The 12,986-nt window shown below is 43.0% G+C and overlaps 1 protein-coding gene across 1 annotated transcript in view; it reads right to left on the bottom strand.

The window, feature by feature from the left end:
- ERO1B (endoplasmic reticulum oxidoreductase 1 beta) overlaps nucleotides 1-3,274 on the bottom strand; it is a 74,523-nt gene extending 71,249 nt beyond the window's left edge. The window contains exon 1 of the mRNA XM_047760460.1: nucleotides 2,943-3,274. Coding sequence (XP_047616416.1) covers nucleotides 2,943-3,044 — 102 coding nt within the window. The 5' untranslated portion in view covers nucleotides 3,045-3,274. The remainder of the gene's footprint in view (nucleotides 1-2,942) is intronic.
- Nucleotides 3,275-12,986: the final 9,712 nt, after the last annotated feature.

Raw genomic sequence — 12,986 nt, 5'->3', positions numbered from 1 at the left:
TGAAGTCTTTCAAAACATTAAGCAGTGATTTTAAATTATGCCTGATATTTTCAAAATCTAAGGTCATTACAGGTCTCTTTCTCATGAATTTCGAATACCTCAATTGTGGTTCCTTGTGTGTGTTCTGTGATTTTTTTTTTTTTTTTTTTTAGCTGTTACCTTATTATTCTTGGCACTCTAGCTTCAAGAATTCTTCAGGGCCTGGGCTGAAAATAAATCCCTCCACAGGGAATGGATGTTTGCTTTTACCAGTAAACTGGGAGCATACCAACCTGACTACTATAAATTCAACTTTCCATTTGAAGTTTTCCTAGCACAGGTGGCATGAATTTGCCCTGTATAAGGGCTGGCTCATGGTTACAAACTCTCAAGGCAGTTTTTTCCCCCCCTTCCTCTAGCAGGTTTCTTTACTTTCCCTTACTTGTGGTGGGTTTCACTTCTCAGTTACTCTTATGTTGAAGATATAGCTCTTTGGAACCCAAGCTTTATGGTGGGGCCTCCTTTCACTTTCCTCCCCTTGGGCAGACACAGGCTTTATTTCTGTCCACTCCACTCCATGCATGGTTGGTAAAGCTGAAGGTTTTCAGAGTTTGGGGAAAACCCTCACAGTAATGGGACTGAAGCAGCACTGTTTTGGGTCTCAAGGTTCTGGCTTTCCATCCTGAGGGATGTGATGGCTTCCTTGATTTCCTGCCACCTCAGAAATGAATTTAGAAAGATTTAAAAATATCTGACTGAAATTACTTCAAAGAAAGATTAACTTGTCTTATCACTTGTAGGCACTATGTTTTTAGTTCCTACAGTTTTGCCATACTACAAAGCACATTTGCATTTCATTTATAAGGAAATGGGGTATGTGATGTGCAAATGTCTATAATTTCATGTGCTTAGAAATGATTTTAGGCTTTCAAAGTGAGATAATATTCAATATATTCATCTCAACTTCTTGTGAATAGAAGCATTTTTGAGAAAAACTGAATTCTTTCCTTTACTTTTTACTGTTTCTCTTCCAATTTAACATGTGAAAGAGAAGTGAAAGAACTGGCTTAGTTCCATCTTCTTATTTTCCTGGGTCTCCTCCTGCTTTATTTCTATACCACAAAGAAGCAGGCATACAGAGATGCATTTTAAAGACCAGAAAGAGGCCTGCTGGGGCTCCAGTTTTATCTTGTTCACTTACTTAACAAGTGTGATATTAATCATGTGAGCTCTTTGAACATCAGTTACCTCAACAGCCCCACAGATGTGTCAAATAGAATGAGATAATATATATTTAAACATGCTGCAGATTAAAGTACTATTTAAAATATGATCAAACACTATAGCAGAAAGTACCACTGGAAACAAAACCCATATGTATTCCTTTTTTTGAGGATTGTTTGGCACCAGGTTACCTTGAATATGCACAAATCTTTTAACTGTTGAACTGTATATATTCATTTGGGCATAATGAAATTTAACTTATGCATTTTCACTTGGACATAATACTTAAAGTATATATGCAATTATAAAAAATTAATATACATAATTAGTACTAGGAATTTAAAATGATGCTTCTATATTGGTGATGAACTATACAATTAATATATGCTATATAAAAAGAAAAATGAGAAAAATCTCATTTTAGAAAAATATCCCAATGACTCAAAATGAAAGAGATTACTAATAACTAGAAAGTAATTTTTCCAAAGACAATTCTTAACATTCAAAAAAAAAGAGATTTTCCCTATCTCTTTCACTGCTTCCAAGAGGGGTTAAAAGATAGTTAAAAGGATAACTGCATTAGTTTCTTGTAAGGCTGGTTTAAGATGCTGATTCCTTGGTCACATCCAGATCCATTTTATCAGAACCTCTAGTAGTGGGGCCAGAGACTCTGCATTTTTAACATGCTCCCTAAAGCCAAAAGTTTGCCACTTTTATCAAATCATTCATTCACTTACAAAATATTCAAACAGGGACATAAACAAGATTCAGGCATTCTGGGATTCGAAACAGCATAATGCCATGGGACAAGTGTCTGAATAAAGTCAGAAAAACATGTTTACACGGTTGCAATCTGAGTTACCTTCAATTTTATTTAACAACCAGCATTAATTGCTTCAAATGGTGGCTCCCCTCATTATCCGGTCACCTGAGACACTTTTTTTGTTTTCTGCTCTTAGCAGCTTTGCCACTTTGCAGCAGGTGCAGAGAAGGCAGCACCTGGCAGAGGCTTATTCTACTGTATAAAAAAGAAGCAAACACCTTTCTTAAGGCAAAAGCTTCTAGTGAGCTACCCCTCCGATTTCCAGCATATTGAGAACGCTTCTGTAATACACAGCTCACCAAGACCACTCCCAAACTCTAATTTGCCAGCCATCACTTCACTGCTGATAGAGCTACTGGCCAGACACAGTCCTCAGGTCTCCTAATCGGGGTCACCTGGCGATGCTACTTAGCAGACCGTACAAGTTGGGTAAAACACAGCGGTCCTGAGCAAGGGGGAAGCCCAGGGACTCTATGGTTCAAAAGTAAAGGAAGTTTAAGGGTCGTATCCTCCCGATCCGCTCAGCTCTGGCAAGGCCGCGGGGTCTGTCCCCAACTTGCCACCTGCCCTCCCTGCTCGCTCCCAAAGCCGCCGCTGCGGTTTCCATTCCCGTACTTATCTCCCGCCACTCTCAGCCGCTTAAACATCAGAGATAAAAACGAAAACACCTCAGGGTACCGTCACCATCTTCCTCTTTTGACTACCATTACCCCATGAGTGTCGCCATCCCCGCACACCGCAGTCGGTTCGCAGACGCTTCCCGGGCTTGACAATCGAGGTCCAGCCCCCGGTCTCTTCCGTTCGCCAGAAGCTACCTCGGGGTCCGGCTCCGGCCCCCCGCGCCTCAGCCGCGGCCCGTTCGCCGCCGCCGAGGAGTTTCGGCCGGGTTCCGCGCCCCGCCATCACTGGGGCTCACCTGGGCCTCGACGACTCTCGGGAGGAAGCTCAGGGTGACCAGCAGCTGCACTGCGGCCGCCGCCCCCTGCCCTGCGCCGGCCCGCTGGACCCCCCAGCTCATGCTGACCTCTTCCTTCGCCGCGGCCGGCCGGGCCCCTTGGGGCCGGGGAACGGCGGCCGGCCCAGGAGACCACCCAAGGGGACGGCTCCGGGCAACCGAAAGACTCCAGGGTCAGAGGTCTGCCCGCCGTTCGGAGGCAGGAGAATGCTCTCACTAGCACCCGGCTGCTGTAAACGAGGCAGGAGAGCCCAGCGCCCCCACTTCATCCCCAGACGACCCCGCCCCCGGCTTCCCCTGCGCTCGGCCACGCCTCCCTTCAGCGCGAGGCGTTATGGGAGTTGTGGTCCAGCTCGGGGGAACAGGAGCCTCTGGCCGGAAGGCGGGGCCGGCGCCTGAGGGACCCCGGGAACTACAACTGCAGACACCGCTCCGCCTCCCTGGAGCCTCGGGCTCCACGGCGGCCAATGACGCGAGACCACGCGGGCCTCCAAAACAAGAGGCGGTGCTGGCGGGTGGGGTGGAGCCCCCTCCTCTGGCAGTTGCTCCAGGAAACGGGGCGGGGCCTCCCTGCGTCTCGGTCCCCTGACACTTCATGGCCGAGGGGCCCCAGCACTCGCCGGGTATCTACGCAGGTTAGAAATGAATGACGAGGGCTTCTCTTTACATCTCGGGCGCTTTTTTTCTCCCATTCATTTTTCTGTAGCTTCTCATTTACCGCAGGTGCCTGGATGAACCCCCCGCGATTTGGGAGATAGCTTGTGCTCCTCTTGCATTTTATATACCCCAGACGTAGATGTCGTCCTCTGCCACATCCAGCTCCCACTCCTCTGTTGACACATACAAACATAATGCATGCTATTGAAGTATGGGAACACACCCAAGTTTATCAAAATATGGGAATAGGGATGAACGCATAGAAAAATTTGGACAAATAGACTTGGGTTCAGCTTCCACCTCTAAAACATTCTATTTTGTTATATGGCTTTACTTAACCTCTCCGAACCTCAATTTGTCCGTCTGCAAGGTAAATAAAATAATACCCACTTCAAACATTGTTCTAGGATTACCTAAGATTATGTATATATAAAGGGCTTTGTATGGTGCCTGGCGCAAAATAAATGGTCAATAGATGAGAGTTGCCATTAGTTTTATTAATATCCTTGATTTCCAGTAAACTAGTAATACATCACCTTACATTTATAGAGTGTGTATTAGTTTCCCATCACTTCTATAACAAATGATCACAAATTTAGTGGCTTAAAATAAATTTGTTATCTTACAGTTCTGTAGGTCAAGAGTCCAAATTGGATCAGAAAGGCTGCATTCCTTGCATCGGCTTTGTCTAGGGGATAATGTTTCCTTGCCTTTTCCAGCTTCTAGAGGCCACCTGAATTCTTTAGCTCATGACCATGCATCATATTTTCACATCTCCCCCGCCTTCTGCTTCTTTTGCCACATGCCTTCTTTTTCTAATGGTAACGGTTTCCCTCTTGTAAAGACTGTTATGATTACATTGGGCCCACTAGGTAATCCAGAATAATCTTCCTAACTCAAAATCCTTACCTTAATCACATCTGTAAAGTCCTTTTTGCCTTACAGGGTAACATAACCGGTTCTGAGGATTAAGGCATGGCTGTCTTTGGGAGGCATTCATCAGCCTACACATAGTGGTTTATATCTTTCCATGCACTTTCATAATTGGCTGTGCTGAGTATAAAAATGAAAATGCAGGATCCTGGCTCAAAAACTAGCAAGAATTTCAAGACAGTGACAGCAGAGCATTAAACCAAGGGCAGGGCCCTCTGAGCACAGGTCTCCGTGCCCTGTCTGTCCTTTTCCTCTTTAGGGATTCCTTCTCTTCTGCCTCCAAACATGTATACCTCTTCCTTGGCTTAAAAAAAAAATTTTTTTACTTGATACTTCCAACTACTTTTCGATCTCTCCTCTTCTTTTCTTTGCCAAAACTTTATTCTCTTTTTGGCCGGCAGCATGTGGAAGTTTCCAGGCCGGGGATCGGAACAATACCACAACAGTGACAACACCTGATCCTTAACCACTAGGCTCCCAGGGAATTCCTCTATCTTCTTATACTATATTCTTTTTAATGGCTCTCTCAGTTCCTTTGAACAGGCCTTGATAAATAGTTGTTGATTGACTGGTTAACATTATTTAGAATCTGAATTTCTCTTGAGGACATCTATCTCAGAACAAATCCTAAGTATGGTTCCCCCTGGATGTTTCCTGTGGATAGCTGGGAAATGGCTTCCTTGGACTGGACATTTCTGGTGAAGGCAGTAACATGAAACTTGCAGCCTTTCTTTAAGACAAGTGGATTACAGTTCCTTAAACAAAGGTGTATTGGGGGACTATTAAAAAAAACAAAAACGAAAGGAGTAACAGACTTGTTAGCAGACCAGGTGAGCCCAATGATTGGAAATCTATTACTTCAGGATCCTGCCAGGATCCTGCATTTTCATTTTTATACTCAGCACAGCCAATTATGAAAGTGCATGGAAAGATATAAACCACTATGTGTAGGCTGATGAATGCCTCCCAAAGACAGCCATGCCTTAATCCTCAGAACCGGTTATGTTACCCTATAAGGCAAAAAGGACTTTACAGATGTGATTAAGGTAAAGTTTTGGTGTTTTCTCAAGCACTATTTGAAATATGTATACTGGGAGTTCCCATCATGGCTCAGCAGTAGCAAACATGACTAGTAGCCACGAGGACGTGCGTTCAGTCCTTGGCCTCGTTCAGTGGGTCAGGGATCTGGAACTGCCATGAGCTATGGTGTAGGTTGCAGACACAGCTCGGATCTGGCGTTGCTGTGGTGTAGGCCAGCAGCTGCAGCTCCGATTAACCCCTAGTCTGGGAATTTCCATATGCCATGGGTGCAGCCCTAAAAAGACAAAAAAAAATTATCCATGAAATGTGTATAGCTAATGGTTGTTGAAGCAAAGGCTGAAGAATTGTCTTGAGTAGGTTACTGTAATGCTTAAGAGACTCTGTGAATTAACCGACTGCACTAAGTATTTACATTTCCAATATATCATCAAATTGTTTCTTTGATTTTTTGTTTTTGTTTTTGTTTATGTTTTTTATGGCCACACCCACTGCATATCGAACTTCCTAGGCTAGGGGTGGAAGCAGATCTGCAGCTGCTGGCCTATGCCACAACTCACGGCAACACAGGATCCTTAACCCTGAGCAAGGCCAGGGATCAAGCCTGCATCCTCATGGATATTAGTTGAGTTCGTTACTGCCGAGCTACACTGGGAACTCTTTGATGATGTTTTTGTTTGTTTTTTTAGCCTGGTTAACTTGTGACTTCTAATGAAGGAAGAAATTGTTGATGAATGGTTCTAGATAAGAGTCAAGGTAATGGGGTGGAAATTTAATAACACCAGTAATTTTCATTCTTGAAAGCAAGCTGAATTGTGATTAATGAACCTGCTGAATAAGGACAATCTGTTGTATTTAAACAACTGTATTTGTAGATAGTACTGATGTGTTAACACTAGCCACAGCTTTTTTTTTTTTAAGTGGATTTCCACCTGTAGCTTAGTTATAAAGGGAATTTTTGCTTGATGGTAGGATTTCTGAATTTTACTGAGGGCATTTCTTGCCATTTCTTTTGACGACAGGGATTAAAAGTAATCAAAACAAAAGGACTTGGCTGGCCTTTGTCTTTTTATTCATTACCTGCCTGAGCACTCATTGCTTTTCTCTAATATTTACTCAGCTGTGACCCTCAAGTATTTTCACTTAATGGCATTAAACCTGATAAGCTTAAGTTCGAATTTCCATTTCTAAAGGAGTTTACATGGTGATATATGCACTTTGAATAACTCTTTTATATAACAAACATATTATGGGATTATGCTAGAAGTTAATACATAATGTGATTAGGGGAAACCTCTGTTAAATGGAAATAATCGGGGAAAACAAATCATAATTCTGCCGATTTCATCCTCCCACTTAATTCCTATAATGCAAAAGACTTCACGCAATCACGAAGTTCATTGTCACTTCCTACACATTGACACTGTGTAGGCTTCTATCAACTTTCCAACTCTGGTCCACTCCACAGAGGATCCAGGGCACCCCACAGTGAGGGCGAAGACAGAGAAAGAACATTGACACGCCATAAAAAACGAACATCCCAGAGAGCGGAGAGGGCAAGGTCGTGGAGATGGAGAGACTGCAGAGAGGGAAAGACAGAGGAGGTCATCCATGGTCATTAAATGCCTCCTGGAGGTGTTTCTGCATCGACCCAGACTGAGTTCTTCCTTCTCGTCAGTCTGTACCCCCAGCCACTGGGAACCTCACAAAGTTTAGTTTCTCCAAATTCAGTTGCTTTCTCCTGAGTCCAATCAAGTGGACTATATACACATAGCTCAGTCAGCTGCTTCATCTTTGTGCTCCTGCTCCACCAATGGCCACATTCCCACTTTGTACCCCCTTACTGTCCTACTGCCCCTTTCCCCAAGCCCTTCCCACAGTAGAGAATGGTTTGCATTGTCCAGTCTCAGTTGGGCTGGAACCTGACTTCCTGTGCATCACTCTGTCTCTCTTGCCAATATTTTGACTCAGATTTGGATTCTCTTTGGCCTTAACAGAATCACATACTTGCTGGTTTCCATTTTGTATTATTTCCTTTATTCTGCTTAGGGACTTGTTGTTGTTATTCTTTGTTTTTATTAAGGTAGAGTTGATTTACGATATTGTATTAGTTTCAGATATACAACATAGTGATTCCATTTTTTTAAATAGATGACACTCCATTTATAGTTATTATAATATATTGGCTCTATTCCCTGCAATGTATCCTTCTAGCTTATTTATTTTCAATAATCTCTCATAGATACACATTTCTCAAGGATCTTCTCCTACTTAAGCAGGACAACCATGTTGCACTGAGAATGTTACATAAAAATCCTGTGCTCTTTTCTGGGAAAAAAAGATGAACATAACACCTGCTCTGCAAGGCTCTGTAAGTCCTTACCTAATACCTCTTAGGACTGGAATCCCAGCGGAATTCTTATTGTTTGTGACAATTGTCCACAGTCACTCACAGAAGCAGGCTGAGCCACCATACTAAACTTGCAATCTTGGGACCCTTCCAGTCCCCCAAGAATGAAATAAGTCATTCATGCCCCTCCTTTCTTCCATCATTCCAGGGATTCACTTTCCATTCTGCTATACAATAAAATCAACCAGCAATTTCTTAGAAAATACTACCTATTTTCACCAGCTGGCAGCTGCTACCAGGTTTAAAAAACCATCCGAAAACCCAGAGAAAATATCCACTTATCTCAGAGATTGCAATTACTTGAGGGACTCTTTCCCCCAAGTTTTCAGGTTCTGCTTTAAAAAATGTCTTCAAATCTGATGCACCTAGTCTGTGACACTTTTTTCAGACATCCTTGGATTCATCATACAACTAAATTAGAGTGATTCTTCACTGCAAAAAATAATTTACCAAAGAAGTAAATGCCTGCACTGTAGTTTTTTAATGGCCTTGGGTAAAAATTTATGAAAAATGACTCTAAGTTTTCGAATAAGAAAACAATATTTTGGAAATTAATAGTTGTGCTTATGCAAATACTTTTGTTTATACCTGCAGGCTTTGTGAAATCATTTTTTAAAAGACTTTATTTTTTGAGAGTAGTTTTAGGTTCACAGCAAAAGTGGGCAGAGGAGTTCCCTGGTGGTCTAGTGGTTAAGGACTTGGCTCAGAGTTGTCACTGATGTGGCTCGGGTTTGATCTCTGACCTGGAAGCTTCTGCATGCTGTGGGTGCAGAGAAAATGGGCAGAAAATAGAGTTCTCATATACCTCTGTCCACCACATGCACAGCCTCCCCCATCATCAGCCTCCTCCAACACAGAGAGTGGTACATGTGCTTCAACTAATGGACCATCACTGACATAGCAATATCACCTCAAGTCCAGAGTTTATATTAGGGTTTACTCTCGGTGTTCCACATTCTATGAGTTTTGACAAATGTATAATGACAAGTATCCATCCTTAGAGTATCATACAGAATAGTTTCACTGCCCTAAAATCCACTGTGTTCCACCTATTCCTTCTTTTCTCCCCAGTGAAGTCATTTTCTAGTAAACTTACTATCCTGAGGTTTATGTTACAAATGGAAAAGTCTATATATCAGCCAGAAGTCATTCTAACCATGCAGATTAAAACAAAAATGAAACATCAAATTGGGGGGTTGTCTTTTTTTAGGGCCGTACCCACAGCACCTGGCGGTTCCCAGGCTAGGGGTCTAATTGGAGCTGTAGCCCACAGCCACAGCACCATGGGATCTGAGCCGCGCCTTCAACCTACACCACAGCTCACAGCAACGCTGGATCCCCAACCTACTGAGTGTGGCCAGGGATCACACTCTCAACCTCTGGTTCCCACTCAGGCTCATTTCCGCTGCACCATGATGGGAACTCCCTCAGATTTGTTAACTTGTAATGATCTCTCTTCACTCTGTCTGCCTCACATGCTTTTAAGAGAAAAAAAAAGATACGTAATTGTGTCCAGTTATCTTATTAAATATTGATGATTATTGATTCAATCTTCTGACCAAAATTGTGAGCCAGAGGGAGGGATTTTAAGTCTTCTGGCAAACCTAAGAGCGAAGTCAAAGACAAGAAAAGCATCTGCTGCACTGTCAAGGTTAGGGAAGAAAATGAAGAGCCAGGGCCTCCCTCAGGTAGCTTTGGGGAGCACCCTACAATTTAGACTTCACACATCATCCTGCACACTTACCTGTGCAGCAACCGGTGCTTCAGACCAGAATTAGCTTGGTATTCTTTGCACTTCAGCCTGCTGCACAAGGTACTTAAATGCCACCTGTGTTTCCTCATTTTGTATCTACATAAAAGCATAACTCTGATTTTTTTGGTGGGGGCACACCTGCAGCATATGGAAGTTCCCAGGCCAAGGGTTGAATTGGAGCTACAGCTACAGCCTACACCATACTTGCAGCAATGCTGGATCCTTAACACACTGAACAAGGCCGGGTATTGAACCCGTGTCCTCACAGAGACAGCATCGGCTCTTTAACCCACTGAGCCACAACCGGAACTCCTGATTTATATTTTTTGAGTAACAGCTGAACAATCTCTGAACTGTCCTGAAAAGTAACATTCAATTCATAATCATTTAAAATAGAAACCTACTGATGTGTTCTTGCTTGTTAGTTTCCTTGATATAGAGTTATCTATAGTTACTTCCCTTGCACTAGAGCTAAGGAGACGGTGGGCACATACTTAGCAGAGATATTCTAGGGGAGTTTAAGCATCAAAGGAGCAATGATTTTTAAGAGTTTTTCAATCCTGACTTTCAGTGCTCCTGAAAAACAGAGAGCTATGCCAAGCTTTTTGCAATCAACCAACAAACAAAAAGATCTTTTCCAACATATTTTAGAATTATCACTCCCCATTTTCAGTATAAGCATCGATATGAGCAACTCAGTAAATGACCCATTATCCCACATTCCCACGTTTCATGGTGTGAACTGGAAAGTAGTTATAAATTGCAAATTCAATGAATGAAGCTATCAGCAGCCATAGTTTACCACTTTTTGAAACAGACTAGACCACAGATGATAATGCTCAGGAAATAGGAATGTAGGGTACTTTGAGAAAAAAATAGCAAGAAAAATTTTATGACTCAAAGATCCAAACTAAAAAAATAGCTGGTGTTTAGATGAAGGGAACTAATTATTGTGGGATTATTCATAAATGTCCTACAATCCTCAGTGACAAAAAGAACCTTGTGAGCAGTTACGATGATACAATGGCCCTGGCTGAGGACAAAATCATGGTTCCTGTTGAGTTTAACCAAAACAATTTACCAGAGACAAAGAGGGAAAGCGACCCATGAATGACCTTTCTGGTGTCCAGGTACCAGGAGAGTACTGAGGGCAAGCACTATATAATTGCTGGTTGAGACTCAAGAAGTAAAATATAGACTCACAACATAAGTATAATTTTGTATAGTTTGTTATCCAGTGATTAATGACTTTATCTCTTGGTCCCAATGCCACATTCTCAGAAACTACTTGAGCCAGGTACCCATTCCAGAACCACCAGATCTGTATAAACGTGAATGCTTTTGTCTGAACCGTATAGATGAAAGTGGGTAGTTGCCAGAATATTTAGGAGAGGGTCAGGGAGTAGGGGAGTTTAAGCATCAAAGGAGCAATGATTTTTAAGAGTTTTTCAATCCTGACTTGATTGAGCCAATACTCAGGTTTCTTGGAGGATCTGTTTATGTCAGCTATCATTATTACAATAAGGACTCAACAGAACTCATTGAATACTGCTGACATGAAGGGGAAAAAAGAGTTGTGAGCAGACAGCCTAGTTCCTCAATAAAAGCCTTAAATGGCACAGATATTTTAGTTTCCCTGACCTTGTTATAAAACCAAAACACGTGGTGGTGGCAGCTCTGCTAATGCCCGGGAGGATTTGACGTTAGCAGGGATCATTGCAACAGAATAAGTGGCTAAAGAGGATCTGTAAAACATAAGCCTTGGTATATTTCAACAATCCTAAATAAACTTGTCAACTGCTAGACACTTCCGTTCATTAAGTCAGTTTCTCCAGCGATGGCCAGAGCGTCAATCTCTGTAAATTCTTCCAACCTGGGTTTGTGGTCTGGGATAGGATTGTCATTTGCACTCATCTTGTATGCATCTTCATCACAACAAAAGACATCTGAAACAAAAGATCAAATATCATTAGTGATTACCCTTGGCTTCATTTTCCTCTCATGTTGGGCACATGAACATAAACAGTAGCAAAAACAATCACTAGTGTTTTACCTGGTGGAGGACAGCAGCTCCCCCTGGGAATGAGCACTGTTAAAAGCTGCTGAAGCCTCATCATCTCAACTTTCTCTCAAACCCGCTTCTTTGTGGCTCAGCAGGAGGCTTAGCAGAGACTAGGTTATAATCAGTGGAGGTACATTTGCTTTGCTCCACTTTGAGATTTTTCTATGCATGTACACTATACCGTGCCTCTATTTTCAGGGTCTTGATTAACTTTCCTTAGTGCCACTTCCCTATGAATCTGCCCATCCCCTCCATCCCCCGACTCCTACCCCCTGCCCCCAGCTTCTCCAGAGGAAAGGAAAGTAGCCTCTCTTCAAAGCAGCTCTTCAGGTTGGAGAGCTCTGATATGATCAAAGCAAAACGAGGTCTTACTCTGAGGAAGAAGCAGTAGTTCTAAACTTTATGCGGTGAGGAAGATATTTCAGTCCACAAACCAGGAACCGAGGAAAACAAAAATATTAAAAGGGCTAGTGAGGGTGTTCCCGCTGTGGCGCAGTGGATTAAGAATCCAACTGCAGTGGCTCAGGTCACTACAGAGGTGTGGGTTCGATCCCAGCCCAATGCAGTGGGTTAAGGACCCAGCGTTGCTGAAGCTGTGGCACAGGGCACAGCTGCAGCTTGGATTCAGTCCTTGGCCTGAGAACTTCCAAATGCCATGGGTGCGGCCATAAACGAGGGGGGCAGGGGCTAGTGAGGAGGTGCCTCATGGCTCAGTGGGTTAAGGATCTGGTGTTGTCACCACTGGCTCTGGTTACAGCTGTGGCATAGGTTCCATCCCTGGCCCAGGAGTTCCGCATGACACAGGTGCAGCCCCCGCCTCCCCCCCAAAAGGACTAGTGAGTTGAAAGCTGATGATGAGTAGAAAAGAAAGGAAAGTTGTGCTTTCCGTAGGGCAACTGTAGATAATGTTACTGGGATTATTAGGCTTAGCCTACAGCTCTTTGCATGAGGAAGTGGTCCAATCCAAGGTTCCTCATTTAACCAAGACCCTCAAATCAGACTAAAGTGATTTCACATTGGCTCTATGGTCTGGTCTTTGTGGAAACAAACTCAATCCCTCTCTTGGAGGAAAATAACTCCAGTTTAGGCACTCTGGATGCCCACGGGTTAACTTTGGTTAAATATAAACTCACAATTTTGAAAAAAATCACC

This window comes from Phacochoerus africanus, chromosome 15, assembly GCF_016906955.1.
Source record: "Phacochoerus africanus isolate WHEZ1 chromosome 15, ROS_Pafr_v1, whole genome shotgun sequence".
Classification (NCBI taxonomy): Eukaryota; Metazoa; Chordata; class Mammalia; order Artiodactyla; family Suidae; genus Phacochoerus; species Phacochoerus africanus.
The sequence above is the reverse complement of the archived record's forward strand: the minus strand, read 5'-3'. Positions and strand labels throughout refer to the sequence as shown.